General features: G+C 42.2%; 1 protein-coding gene across 2 annotated transcripts in view; it reads left to right on the top strand.

Moving 5' to 3' along the window:
- Window positions 1-3,503: 3,503 nt before the first annotated feature.
- The window catches only part of PHEX (phosphate regulating endopeptidase X-linked), a 198,757-nt gene continuing 186,806 nt past the window's right edge, over window positions 3,504-15,454 (top strand). The window contains exons 1-2 of one of the 2 annotated variants that reach the window (XM_007454158.1): window positions 3,504-4,213; window positions 9,672-9,740. In XM_007454158.1, coding sequence (XP_007454220.1) covers window positions 4,096-4,213; window positions 9,672-9,740 — 187 coding nt within the window. In that variant the 5' untranslated portion in view covers window positions 3,504-4,095. The remainder of the gene's footprint in view (window positions 4,214-9,671; window positions 9,741-15,454) is intronic. The other variant, XM_007454159.1, reaches the window with a different exon arrangement.

Genomic DNA, 15,454 nt, shown 5'->3' with positions numbered 1-15,454 from the left:
CTTGAGTTTCCTCATCTGCGAAAGGACACAGAACACCTAGCTAAGAAAGTTGTTTAAAAAGATCAGATATAATGTAAGTAATGAGTCCCTTTAGTGCAAGGCCTGGGACTTGAACCTTCCCTAATCTGATGGACCTGCCAACGAATAACAGAGCCCTGCCACAGCTCCCAGCTCTGAGTTTTCAGCATTTAGCTTCTCTCTCCCTCTTTTCCCTTCACTCCCTCCCTCCTCCTTCCAGGGGATGGATGAGTACATTTTTCAGGATTTGAATCATTTCCTTCCTTCTCACTGAAATTGTGGCCCACATGAGATTTTACTGACAGAAACAGAAGACCCCAAACATCCAAGTAATGACCAGATGCACTCATGTCTAGCATAGACTCGTTTTCAGTTGTCCTCCTGGCCACTGGAGTTGGGCTGAGATTGCAGGAATCACTTATCTCTGGATAAATAATCTCACCTGTGAGTCCTGCAGGAAGAGACGTAAATGCCCAGGCAAGTCCCCTCTTGGGGTGGGGTTTGGCCTATCTGGAAGTGTTCCTTTTATTCCTCAAGCTGTCCATTCTTGCTGGTCCTCCTTCTGGAAGTCTTCCCAACAAGTCTACCACCCAGAGATTTCTATTTCTTTGGACATTTAGTGACCTTTAGTGTTCTGTAACTAAGTTGCCAAGGCTTTTGGATGTTTTCCTGCCCAAGCCCAGTTTCCCAGTCTGGAATCTCTGGCATGGCTTCTTCATCTTCCCTCACAGGCCTTGCACAGGACCATGCGCCTGAGAAAAGCTCAAGAAACTTCTGTTGATTAATTCATTGATTTCAGTTAAGGCTCCTGATAGCCCTGGAGCTTCTTAATTGAAACGGGTGGGTGCAGACCAGACTATTAACAGACTTACCTGCATAGTGACTTTTCATTTAACTCATTTTTACAGCTATTGAGAAATTATGAAAGTTTTTTGACAATGCCCACCCTTTTTTATACCAGAACAATGACTTTTCACTTCAAAACACACTAAGTAATATGCTGTAGTTTCAGTAGCACAGTTTCAGGCAAAGACACATCGACCAATTTCCTTGACGCAACAGCTTGTATTTAGAGAATGTCAAATGGAACGATTTTGAGAAGCAGGTCAAGTGTGGATAACCATTTTGCTTTGTGTATGTGTGTCGTGTGGGTGGTCTGAAGAGGCAGCATCTGTTGCTCATTAGTCCAGGGATTGGTAAACTTTTCTGGAAAGGGCCAGAGAGTAAATATTCTAAGCTTCACATACTATCTGTGTCATAAAACTACTCAACTTTGACTTTGTAGCATGGAAGCAATCATAGATGATACATTAACAAATGGGCATGACTTTGTTCCAATAAAACTTTATTTACAAAAACAGCCAGTGGGCCACGTGCCCTAGTTTGCAGATCCCTGCTTTTGTCTCTTGTGAGCACTCATTAATTCTCTGTGCTTTGAACTTCTTTATTTTGCTCTAAAGGGTTTTTTCTGTGTCGCAACTTTATTTTTAAGTGCAGTTTGAGCGCAAAATAATTGTCATCTCTGAAAAGGTTGAAAAATTAATGCAGAAAATGGCACAGAATGAGGAATGCACTTGATGGTGAATGATTCACCTGCACCCTTTCTTCTACCAATCCCCACCCACTCTCAAGTCTTCCTCAGTACTTTGGTGAGTTAAAACAAACCTTCGTTACATTAGGTGAACATACTGTATTTTTGACATTTTGAAATAGACTTATTTTCATTGTTCAATTAATACATTTTTCTATCTGCACTTGCATATCTTTGTCTGGGATGGAATGCATCCTAATTTTCCTGTTACAACTAATGGGAGTATTTTGTGGTTTAATGGCTTTTCACTTAGCAGTTGAGTGTTCGAAAATAAATTCCCAAGGTTAAGTGATGGATAGGTGTGCTTCTGGCTAAGTCCCAATTGCCCTCGTCTCTGGGGAAACTGCCAGTCCAAGGTTTCCAGCCGGCAACCCACGATCACCACTGCATGTCAGTCTGGACCTGGAAAGGTGTGAGGAGATTTGGAGAAGGAAAGAGGGAAGAAGTGGGTCCTGGTGTCATGCTTATGTGGATGTCCTCTCCCCTGTGCACAGGGCATGGCAGTGATCCCCCTCGCTGTCTTTCCATTTCCTGCTTTTCCTGTGTCACCTGAGGCCAGTCCTTGGGCCTCAGTTTTCTTAGGAGCAAAACAGAGATAAAAATACCTTTGCTAGCAAGTATATAGGTTTACCATGAGGTTAGAATGGGATATGAAAGTGCTCTACCCATGTGAAGTATCCTTATCATCTGAGCATTTAGAAGGAATTAGGAGGCTGAAAGACCCCCAGACACCAGCATCTGAGGTTCCTGAAATTGCTTTTTAAGCGTAAGTGGCTGAGGCTAAACTTGTGTAATTTTCATTGCTCCTATATCTCCCTTCACTGTTGTGGACCATGAACTGTGGATGATGGGCTGCAGCACTGAACTTGATGGATGTGATTCCTGACCTCACGGAGCTCACGGTCTAAAAAGTAGTATGGAGTCAAGTCCAAAAACTCTTGGGAGGATCCCATCCTAGAAGCCAAAGGCCTGCTAGGATGTGTTATTGGAACAACAATAACAACATCCACAGCTAATGAGCACAAAATGTCTACAACATACCATGATGTCATAATTTGGCCAAAGGCTTATTCTTTCTGGTTTGGGGGCAACGTGAAATGAGCAGAAAGTAAGGTAGGGTGTGTTACAGGACTGTGAACGTGAGCCCGTGTTACATTGGACTCCTCCGTGTCTGCTGAGCCCTGGTGTGATGCCTCCCACGGCCAAAGGCGGAAGTTTTGCATGAGAAAAGTGCTCTCCTGGTTTCTAGATGTAGCTGAATTCTCCAGCTCCACTCCCACTGTCCTGTGACCTCCAGCAAAACAAAAACAGGTAGGTGGTAATTGTGCTGTGAATTAATGATATCTATGTCACTGGATCATAAAATCGATATCATTCTAATAACACTGAAATATCAGATGCCCTGCCCCGTGAAGAAAGCAAATTGTTAGTATCAATATAATCCAAGAAATCAAAGACCCAGTCATTAATCAGTCTTTCCAGTGAGACGGATCACCTCTGAATTCATCCTGGGGAATCTGCTGAGACCGGGGCTTGATGAAAACACAAAAGCGTACTAACCAATAGTGGGGCTGGAGGGCACAATACACGGGTGCACTTTTCATTAAAACATGCAGGGAAAAACGCTTTTGCCATATCTTTTGTGCTGGCTAATAAGCTTAATTCGAACACTTACTCGCCTTTTGTACAATTCTTGGCACCACGGAAAGGAAGTGCTTTTCCTTCTTCCTTAAAACAACGCTCCAGTCCAAACCATCAGCCTCTGTAGGTTGTCTTAATTACTACTTTGCACTGCACTGGGCTATGACTCTGATTTTTGGCACATGCTGTCATACACAAACTTCCTAAAATAAAATGCTCCAGGATATCCCAGGAACTCTTAGAAGGCTTTAAAAAGGGACTCGCACACTGAAAGAATATCTTTGATGAAGAGAGTTCAGGCAAGCAGAATGATTATTGCCAAAGAAGTATGTGATTCTTTGAGATCTTGAAGTGGGTCAGAAGAATCCTTGCCACCTAACTTATCATGGTTTGGGGGAGTTTGACAAGAATCCAGTTTTGATAAAGACAATCGTTTTTTCCTCCCCAAGTGACTATACATTTAAATAGCTAAAACATCTGTTCAGTAACATAGTAAAACATGTACACTCGGAACGCCTGAGAGAAGAGCCTGCCAAACAATCGGTTGAGAGGGGCAGCACCCTCTTGCTGGGGGGAGAGCACCAAGATAAAGCAACCACTGTTTGTTTTGTCTGGTCAGGGGGAAAGCCAAGGCAACCAATATTTTTGGGTTTCTTTTATTTCATTTGTGAAGAAGTATTTGAGAAAGGGTGGCGAGAGGACATATCCTGACGGGCTTTTTTTTAACCTGTCCATTAGTAGAGGAGCATGAGAACCTTGGATGTCAACGCCTAACAGACTCTTGAGACCAGCCACCAAACCACAAAAAGCGACTTTCTTCTTGCCTGGCCCTTACATCTCTCCCAATGGATGCAGAGACAGGGAGCAGCGTGGAGAGTGGGAAGACGGCCAACAGAGGCACTCGAATCGCCCTGGCCGTGTTCGTTGGTGGCACCCTGGTGCTGGGCACGGTCCTCTTTCTAGGTAAGTGGAACTGGGCTAGTGCAGTGGTTTCCTTGTGCTGTATTCTGGCAAACCTGGTCAGGATGCAGGTGGAGGGCTCTTTGCTTGTGTCAGTACGTGGTGCATCCTTAGTTTCTATTAAATATGCAAATGAAAGGAAGCTTTTTCTTTAGGAGGGTAAATAAATAAAAACTCCCAAGTACCAAATGCATAGTCCAGAATGTGAAGTGCGTATAAAGTGGATTCGAGTGGCTAGAGGATTTGGTTGCATCGGGCAAACATTTTTTATGCATTACATTCAGCAAAATGAGTGTTCATGAATTCATAGTCAGATACTTTGATTTATTTTGTGAGGAAAGACTTTACATTGTGATCAAACCATGTTGGAATTTCTTTCCATTTGATTTTTGTCAGTGTTTGCCTGAATGAATCATGAAATTTAACTCACAAAGTACAAATCAGTCTTTAAAAATGCACCGTTAATGATATTCTTCAATTCCTTTCTAATCCAGTGACTCTGGTGGAATAAAAAATTTAACTCTGCCTTTCTCTTAGATTTAAAAACTAATATGAAGGAAAACAGAGGTTTTCCTCCTCAGATTTGGAAGGTATTGTGATTCATTGATTTTAATGACTTTTGGTGAGAATGATGTACTCAGAGAGTGATGTTAAAAGCATATTCTGGGCTTCCCTGGTGGCGCAGTGGTTGAGAGTCCGCCTGCCGATGCAGGGGACACGGGTTCGTGCCCCGGTCCGGGAAGATCCCACATGCCACGGAGCGGCTGGGCCCGTGAGCCATGGCCACTGAGCCTGTGTGTCCGGAGCCTGTGTTCTGCAATGGGAGAGGCCACAACAGTGAGAGGTCTGCGTACCGCAAAAAAAAAAAAAAAAAAAAAGCATATTCTTATGAGACAGAACAAAATAGAAAGGGGAGAGGAATGTTCTAAAATTTTAGGCATTTTGAATTTTTGACTCGTCACCTTTGTATTTTTTTCATACAGCCCATACTGTTTCATTAGCTTGAAAGTTATGTAGGACCAAGCCCTATATTTAGGAGAGTCTAGGTGCAGTTTGAAATGTAGCAAGCCTGGGAACATACCTTGGCATGCAGGATGCAGGAGGCCATGTTTATCTTGGCAGGGGAAAACCAGTAATTAAACTTTAAAAGAGTTAGGGTTGTGTGGTTGAAAACTCTGCTAAAACGAGCAAACCATCTTTCCATGTTTTCTGTGGCTGAAGACTTAGGAAATTAGATGGGTTTATTGCTTTCTGGTACAGCTGAACCTCCTACTCCTGCAACTGAAATTGAGGCTCTCGAAAACTGGTGTGAGATTTCTTGGCACTTGTGATTTAGGCAAGTGTCCTATCCTGAAATTCAAAACTGGAGGAAAAATGATATGGGCATGTCAAGGGAGTATGTACTATGTGGGAAGTGACTACAAAGTTAGACTATTTGTGTTTTGCAAACACTCCCAAACTTAAAAATCCAAATGATTGTTGTTTATGTAAAAATATGTGCTCTTTTTAATGACATTACTGCTGCTTGAAGCTTTTTTGAAATTCCTCTCATGATTACATTCTGAGGCTGTAGCATATTATCAGAATGTTCTTGATGGCAGCAAATTTTTTTTTTTTTTGGCCACACTGATCTTAGTTCCCTGACCAAGGATGGAACCCAGCCCCTCTGCTGTGAAAGTGTGGAGTCCTAACCACTAGGCCACTGGGGAATTCCAAATCTTTGTTCCTTGAGAGATGATTCTTTGGGATCAGCTCTGAAGTTTTTAGAGCACAGTAAAATTCATCAAGCCAGGCGATGCTATTATGGGTAAGGAGGCCTGTCTAAGATAGAAAAAATAACTTTCCAATGTGTCCAATAACATGGCTCTCTCTCGCTTAGAATCTTTAGAGAAGCTGTAATGGTGTTAGAGAGTAAGGGTGTGGCCCCCCTCAGCCTTCGCTACTCAGTGTGGTCTGTGGACCAGCAGCGTTATAGCATCACTTGGGAGCCTGAACTCCACCCCAGACCTACTGATTCAGAATCTGCATTTTCACAAGATCCCCAGGTGATTCATTTGCAAATTAAAGTTTGAGAAGTATTGCTTCAGGTGACCATGTCCTTTTGGATGAATACATTCAGAGACATTTGCTTTTAAATAAATGCACACTCTCAAATGAAAAAATAAATGATATTTTTGTCAAATGTCTCTGCACTATTTCTGACTCCCTTCCTTCCCTCCTCCCCTTTTCACTGCCTAGTTCCACAGGCTCTGCCACCCACCTCCACCCTGCACCTAGCAAAGTCCTTGTCTGAAAACCTCCTGGGACCTGCCAGTCAGTGCTCTTTATGACAGTATTTTGGTTAAGGTCGTCTTCTCTTCAAGGCACTTCCGGGTAAACTTTGTGGTATATTTTTCTGCCTATACAAGTTCAGTCACGTGTCTGCAATTTCTGGCATTCCTCCTTCCCTCTTATTTGTATTTTAGGCTCTGGGGTAATCTCTTTTTTAAAGCTTAGTCCTTATACAATAAGAGTGATAGCCACTGGCTTTGGGGTGGTTTCAGAGAACTTAGAGCCCTAGGATTTAAGGCCTTATATGCCTATACCCAGTTTATTTTATTGTATTTCATTTTTTTCTTTTAGATTTATTTTTTATTCAGGTAACATTGGTTTATAACATTATATAAATTTGATGTGTACAATTTTTTCAGCTTTCTGGGCCATAGCTGTCTCTGTTGTGGCTACCCGACTATGTTGTAGCACAAAAGCAACCATAAACAATATGTACACAAATGGGCATGGCTGTATTCCAGTACAACTTGATTTCTGGACATTGAAATTTAAATTTCGGATCGTTTTCACATGCCATGAAATACTCTTCTTATGATTTTTTCCAACCATTAAAAAGTGTAAAAAACATTCTTAGCTCACAGACCATTCAGAAAGAGGCAGTGGACTGGACTTGGCCCACAGGACATAGTTTGCTGACCCCCACTTTATGGTCATTCTCATGCTCATGTGGATGATGTCACTGCATTCTGAAGTCATTTCTGCTGCTTATAGACTAAAATCCAGAATGAGAAACCAAAGCGCTCTTCGAGTTTTTTAAAAAGCCCCTAACCAGCAAAAAGTAACATTTTCATTTTTTATATTAGAAATAATTTTTTGTTGTCTCTGTTTTATTCACTTAAACCTTCACATTGTCTGGGCTTGTTGACCCTTCTTTATTTACAGGGTCTTAAGATAACCCCCCCATGGAAATGATGCTCTTCCTTCCGAGACTGGGTTTGTCTGCGTCCTAATTAATTTAACTTAAACTTTTCTTTTACTCATCATCAGGTAAAGATATTTGATTTTAGTTTTGCTTTCTTAGAGGTTTTCGGTCAATAATTATTTTCCATGAAAGAAATAACTCCTTAAAACTTTAAAAAATGAGATATAATTTACATATAACATTATTATATTGGTTTCAGGTGTACAACATAATGGTTCAATAGCTGTATATATTGCAAAATGATCACCATGATAAGTCTAGTTAACATCTATCACCTCACAGTTACGTATTTTTTTCTTGTGATGAGAACTTTTAAGATCTACTCTTATCAACTTCGAAATATACAACGGAGTATTACTAACCATAGTCACCAGGCTGTATGTTACATCCCCGTGACCTATTTATTTTATAACTGGAAGTTTGTATCTTGAAAGGAATGTCTTTAACTATTTTATTATCTTTTTTCTAAAATAAAATGAGGCTAGTATCAAGAAGGTATTGTCCAGAATCATAAAATATTATTATTTACAATAAAGTTTGTTTTTCCACTGTAAAAAAAGACACATGCTCCTTAAAGAACGTTTGGTAACCATATAAAAGTAGACTGAAGGGAAAATTTACTCCATGGTTCTACCACCAAGGCTTCCCTGGTGGCGCAGTGGTTGAGAGTCCGCCTGCCGATGCAGGGGACACGGGTTCGTGCCTCGGTCCGGGAAGATCCCACATGCCACGGAGCGGCTGGGCCCGTGAGCCATGGCCGCTGAGCCTGCACGTCCGGAGCCTGTGCTGTGCAACGGGAGAGGCCACAGCAGTGAGAGGCCGGTGTACCGCCAAAAAAAAAAAAAAAAAAAAAAAAAAAAAAGGCTTGACACGTTTGTTCCATAGACAGTTTTCTTAAATCTCTAATGTAACACAGGTAAAAAGACTGTTTGGAGGATGAATGTGGGTTAATAAATAATTCAAGTTGCCACACTGGTAAGCGATGTACAGGTCTTCCATCTCTAGCAGAAATATAGATACCGCCATACTTTCTGGTCCTGTTTCTCTACTGAGGGTGCTATGAAAGGCCTTGTCCCCCCTTTACCCGCCACCATCCACCTCCCCATGGCCACATTTCCAAATGATTCCTTATTTCTGCTAACAGAGTACAGCAATAATGAATTCTCCACAATTTCCTTGGCTACCACATATATTTTCAAAGTCTAAACTCACATCGGCTAATGCCCAGGTGCTACCTGAAGTTTACACATAGGGCACCCTTCTATACTTCTGCAGAAATCCATTTAGATGAAGTTAGCAGCCAGATGGGGGAAATTGAGCCATTGGTGAAAAGCTACTTTTGTCTTACAGGGTTTTTGTTTGGTTTGGTTTTGGTGGAAGTACTTGGAAGCTTGGTCCACCAAGCTGCATCTGTCTGGTAGATGCATCTGTCTGGCTGGGCCTGGTGGGAGGAGGGTGTGTGGGGTACAGGGCAGGCAGACAATGAGTCTGTCGATAGATGACAGAGTTATATATGATATATTTTTACTCTTCCCCCTTTGATAGGCCGTGTCTGTATGGGTGGTTTAGATAAGATGCAGAACTTTAAATGCCACCTATGCTAGCTTTTTCCTTCCACTCTGGATCTGGTCCAAATGACACAGTCTATAAGTTTCAATTTTCCCATCACTAAAATGAGAATGTAGTTGTAACCAAAAAGTGAAATTATGAGACTTAAACCACAGATAATCAGAGATAGAAGAGACTTTAGAGATCATTTAACCCAGTGGTTCTCAAACTTGAGCCTGCATCAGAATCACCTGGAGGCCTTGTTAAAACGCAGATGGCTGGGCCCCGCCCAAAGAGTTTCTGAGTCAGAAGGTCTGGGTGGGGCTCGGTCATTTGCATTTCTAATTAGCTCCCAGGTGATGTTGCTGTGCTGCCCTTGCCCTGGGGACCCCACTCTAAGAAGCACTGGTCTGCTTGTGCCCACTTGTCTTATGTTCAAGAGAACCAAGTTTGAGAGCAGCCAAGAGTCTCACCAAGGTTACTTAGCAAGTGACCAGAGTCTGGTTCTGTGACACTGAGCCAGGTGGAGTTTTGAATTCGGTGTCAACACAGGGAAGGATGAACTGACAGCAAATGTCTCGCATACGTGCCTGACGGTGGGTTACTTGGTGGTGGTCTGCTGCAAGCCAGTCATTTCTTTATTTTGGTCTGTTTTTTCAGTGAGTCAAGGTTTCTTAAGCCTCCAGGCTAAGCCAGAGTACTGCCTGAAGCCAGAATGCATCGAAGCTGGTAAGTCAGTTTTCCATCCTGTGTCAAGTTATGATTATGGTACCTTGGTGAGTGGAAGAGAAAACAGGCGGTATTTTTAGTATTTTGTTTGCTTGAGGTTTACCAGGTATGAAATGCAATTCTGATGAAATTTTAAGTTTTCTTTCAAGACTTGGTGTGAAGTTGTGGAATGTAGGTTTCCTGTTTTCTTTTTTCTTACAATGAAACAGCTGTGCAGTATTCCAGATCATTATAAAAGAAATCAGGAATGGGTGTGGAAGGCTGAATGGCCTCTCTTAAGACCTGGAGACCTTGACCTTCGTATCTCCTTAGCTGGATATAGATTCCCACTTATCTCAAGTAGTCTTTCTGTATCTTCTGGTCAGTGGGTCTGGCCTGTCTGCATCTAAGCAGGGACCCTCTGTAAACCGATACTTCCACTGTCACCTGGAATCTCTTTGGGTCCTTCTAGTTCACGTTACAAGTCAAATTTTTCTTGAGGTGACAGGCTGTGTATCAGTGGGTACCCCAAAGTGAAGACGAGCGGTTAAAGTTGCCTCAGTTTTGCAACATCTATCAGTTTTGCCCTCCGTAAACCAGTGTTAGGGCCTAAAGTTGCAGGACCTGGATCCCAGCCCCACTCCCATTTTTAAGTGGCCAGGGACACTAGTGTGTGTTTTCCAAGGGGAAAGTGATGGGATACGTTTAGCACATGGTCCTTTCACTTGCTTCTTGGCCTTAAGAGAAGAGATTAATGAATTATTGCACCAAATATTTATTGCACTCCAGGCACTGAGTTAGGTTGTAGGAATATAGCAGTGAGGCCGAATGACCAGATAAGGGAAGAAAGACAACAAACACTCAAGGCAATTAATGGACAAGAAAAATATCGGCTGGTGGTACACGTTATGCAGAAAATTTTAAAAAATAGAATAACGTGGTGGCAAGTGACAGGATGGCTAGATTGCAAAGTCTGAGGAAATGACATTGAAGGGGCCCTTTGAATAATGAGAAGGGAGTGCTGTGTGAAGATGGAGGAAAGGGCTTTCCAGGTAGGGGGAACAGCTGGGGCAAAGGTCCCGTAGAGGAAAGAGCTTGGGGGACTTGAGGAATGGGAAGAGCCTCTGGGTAAGGGGCAGGATGCAGGTGATCAGGGTCAGTGGGGAACCCAGGTGCCAGCAAGTTTGAGGTTTTCCTAAGTGTGCTCAGAAGCCTCTGGAGGGGTTTAAGAGAGACACAAGATCTTATTAGCCTTCAGAAAGATCTCTCTGTGCAGAGCTCAATTCTGGGGAGTCTTTTGGGGCGGAGGAGAGACTGTAGAGGGCAAGAATGGAAGAAGATCGCTCAGGCAGGTGGTTACTTCGGCAAAAGCCAGGTGAGAAGTGATGCTGTCTTGAATTCAAGACATGGGAAGGGAGACAAGAGGGTTTAGGAGATAAAGAGCTTGCTAAAGGATTGGATGTGGGCTGCAAGAAAATTCAGAGAATCAAAGTGATACTTAGATTTTTGGCGGTGGTTGGGTGGTGGCATTTATTGAGATGGAAAAGACTTAGGTGAAAGGGCTTTTAAACTCTGAGGCCTTATACAAAGGTACTAGGTTAGACAGTTGTGTTATTAGAGTTCTTTTTTCTAAATTTATTTTTTTATTGAAGTGTAGTTGAATTACTATGCTGTGTGAATTACTGCTGTACAGCAAAGTGACTCAGTTATACATATATATATATGTACATTCTTTTTCATAGTCTTTTCTATTATGGTTTATCACAGAATATTCGATATAGTTCTCTGAGCTATACAGTAGGACCTTGTTGTCCATCCATTCCATATGTACCAGTTTGCACCTGCTAATCCCAAACTTGCATTCCTACCCTCTCCCACCCTCCTACCCATTGGCAACCACCAGTCTATTCTATTAGAGTTCTTTTTTTAAAAAAATATTTATTTGGTTGTGCTGGGTCTTTAGTTGCAGCACGTGGGCTCCTTAGTTGCAGCATGCATGTGGAATCTAGTTCCCCGACCAGGGATCGAACCTGGGCCCCCTGCATTGGGAGCGCAGAATCTTAACCACTGTGCTACCAGGGAAGTCCCTTGTCCCATTCTTAAGTGATCAACATATATATTTTAAACCGGGCAGTATGTTAAGTGACTTACATGTGCCATCTCATAAAAATCTTCATAAGAACCCCATGAAGTTGGTGCTATCACCCGGCCCAATTGCGCATGAGGAAATGTAGGCTTCTAGGAGCTAAATAACTTGCTCCGGGTCACATCCCGAGTTAGCAGCAGGGCTGGGCTTCAAGTTCATGTGTGGCTCCTCTCCATCTGTGCCTGTGTGCCAGAGGCCATGCCAGGAAACTCTCTTGGACCCTGGTCCTGTCTTGCTCTTTTTTCATAACATTAGACCTACTAGAGTCTAGGGACTAGATAACTGTTTCAGCTTTTTGATCTCGTCCCAGAAAGGATGAGAAAGATGTGGGAATTCCCAGGTCCTTTCCTGTTCCCAGCGGAGCAGCTGACCTAGGGATTTCTCCAGTGGAGCAAGGGTGACCTGGAGTCAGGTGGGGCACCAGGTGGGACTATCAGATGACAGGTTTTAGACTTCACGTCGTCACCTTGTGCTTCGTCTGTGGAACACTTTTTGCAGATGTGTGAAATTAAAAATTTTGAACTCAAACTCAAATTGAAACCCTAAGTCACCTTTTCGTACGGAGGGCCACTTATTTCATGAGTTTTGTCTCTTTATTACGAATCATAATAATGCAAAAGTAAAGCTTGAAGAATGACATTAATTATGTCGCCTCCTGCCAGCTAGTGTTTTCCCTTGCTGCCCTCTTTTTAGTTTTCACCTTGGCGACTGGCTTTCTGATATTGAAAAAGATACTTCTGCTGTTTTTGGAGCAAGAGGCTCACCAGGGCTACAGTCCTCTTCACTGTAACGTGGGCGCCGCTGTGCGGTGTGTGGGCGCCCCGTGCGTGCTGCGTGGGCGCCCCGTGCGTGCTGCGTGGGCGCCGCGTGAGTGCTGCGTGGGGACCGCTGTGCGCTGTGTGCTGGCAGGATGAAGTTCGGGAGAGCGACGTTCTGGACTTTTTGCGAGCAGGTGCCAATCTTTTCCGAGATGGCTTCTCTCCTTGACTTTCCTTTTCTCCTGTATTTCCATCTATCCTAATCCCTCTTTCAGAATAAGAGGTGGAGGAAGAATACAAAGAAACGAGGAAACAAGGAAAGGGCGTGCTAATGATAGTGGATAAGGCCAGAGAGGTTGATGAGTGTGAGGCATGATCTCTCTGGCCAAGTACAGGCCATGTGATCTGGGCTAAATACATAAACCATCCTAAGCTCAGTTTCACCATCTGTAAAATGGGAATAAGAGCTTTTATTTATCATACTGGTTGTGAGACTAGAAGAAAATAATGTTGGTGGTAGTACTAGTAATCCAGGTCCACAGTGCCATATCCTTTACCCTGTACCTAGATAGCGTTTTAATGCTCAGTTGGCAATACTGGACCCGAGCTCAGTTCCTGTGATGGCAAAACTGGATCTTAACTCATGTGAGGCTGTTGTAGACTTTGTTCATCCCACTTGAGAGAATATGCATTTGTTCCCTATAGAATTATTAATGTGCTGCAGGAGTGCTGCTCCAGACATTGCTGGAGGTATTATATAATCTGTGGTTTAGGCGTTGCATTACTTTTCTAGAATCTGTGAGCTCTGAAACATCTGGCCTCAAGAGTTTCGAGTAAGTGTTTGCGGAATTGTAATAGCAAATTTGTATGTATGGTTGCCAGATTTAGCTACATGCATTTCATTCAGGATGCTCAGTTAAATCTGAATTGCAGATATACGACAATTTTTTTTTTTGCTATGAGTATGTCCCGTGCAATATTTGGTAGTACTTATGCTTTAAGAGTAGTCATTTATCTGAAATGCAAATTTCACTAAGCATTGTGTATTTTATGTGGCAGCTGTATTTATTTGGCGATGTGTCTGACACTGTTCTAAGCACTTTACACATATTTACTCATTTAATTATCATGAAAATCCTATGTGGTGCTATTATTATCCCATTTTACAGATGAGAAAACTAAGATACAGAGAGGCTAAGTAACCTGCCTAAGGTTACATAGTTATTGCATGGGGTTGTTGGCATTCAAAACCAGGTAGTCTGGGTCCAGAGTCTGTGATGAGGCTCTACTGCCTGAAAAGGGCTTAGCATAGTTCCTGGCACAGAGGAAACGCTCAGTATTAGTGATTCTATTGTTACCCCCTCCCCCCCAACCCTGATTAAACTTAAAAAGTCAGGGTGGTATAAGGAGTGGTGTCTCCACTTCTACTAGATAAACACTAGCTGGAGACTGGATGACAATTTACCTTACATGCAATGACTTGAGGGAATACACAGCTTGGCCTTTCACAGATTTCCTTCATTATCATATTTCTTTTATTAAAACAAGACTCTCTGGTTTTTCTCCATGGAGCTGAGTAGGGGGAGAGGAGTTTTGGTGTCTTGACAGCTATGTTCCCTTGCAGTTTGAAGTCACAGTTCCCTTGCAGAAAGTGCAGCCCTGTGCCCAGCTGTGAATTGTGAGTGCTGAATTGAGAGGCTGAAACGGGAGTTTTTCCACGTAGTCGGCTCAGTTCCAAATTCAGTGTGAGTGATGTATTCCCCCACTTTATACCAGGGCTGAGGTCAGAGCTGATCTTGCAGTTTACGTACCTGCAAGAATACTGAGGAGATGGGATACATTTGAGGGTTGGGGGCAGGGGGAGGCTTGGGAAGGTGGCCAGAAAACAACGTGCTTATGTGAATAAAAATGTGTGTGAGGGTTCCTCTATGTGACTCTAAATATTGTGTGGGACTGAAGCTTGTATGATCCACGTTCCTGAGGTGTCCCGTAGCAGATTCATTCTGTGGCTGCACAAACAGAATAACCACAAATACACACTGAAATGAAGATTTTATGTGTCCTAGGAAATTTGCATATTAAATATTAATGATAAAATAGTAGGAGTAGGTAAAATTATACTTGGAGACAACCTAATTAATTCTGAAAGATGAAAATATTAAGTAAATTTAAAATTTATCAACCTTAGATTCTAAACCAATTTTTTTCTTTTTGGATGTGGAAGGATTGAGCATGATGGGGATTTTGAAGTTCTATAGAGATGAAGTTGTTTGTATATTATTAACTTCATCAAAGACAAAAAGCTGTTTGAAATTTTCATAGAAAGTCTAGGCTAGAGAAATATGTAGCCTTACTTTTAAACCTGGAGGAACAACACACATAACCAAACTGTAATATGCGCATCTAAATTTATGCAGATTATATTTTTTCGGCAAGTCATTCAAGTTTAGCTGAAAACTCATTGAGTTTTCATTACTTCAAACATAAATGTATTCTGGCATTAATTAATTATGAAAATCACCCAGGCTGTCGTCTTTCCCAGGTCATTAAAATATTGGCTGCCTTTTTAAAAAAAAATCATTTGGTGTGTATCTTTATGCTAGAGTGGTAGCCAGCAGTTGGAAGGGAGTTGGAGTTCAACATTAGGAATTTTGGGACCTTCTCATTTTGTAATGAAAGACTTTTTTATAAAGCTCATGGATACATATTTAAGTATGAACAAACTTCCTACCGATTGACTAGCTTCCATATATAATCGAGTGTGGCCTTAAGAAAGAGGAAAAGATGGCAGATCAGCCTATCGTGTCTTTCTGTTAACTCATACAAACACC

This window comes from Lipotes vexillifer, unplaced genomic scaffold (assembly GCF_000442215.2).
Source record: "Lipotes vexillifer unplaced genomic scaffold, Lipotes_vexillifer_v1.1 scaffold279, whole genome shotgun sequence".
NCBI classification, from domain to species: Eukaryota; Metazoa; Chordata; class Mammalia; order Artiodactyla; family Lipotidae; genus Lipotes; species Lipotes vexillifer.
This window is presented reverse-complemented; position numbering and strand designations above follow the sequence as displayed.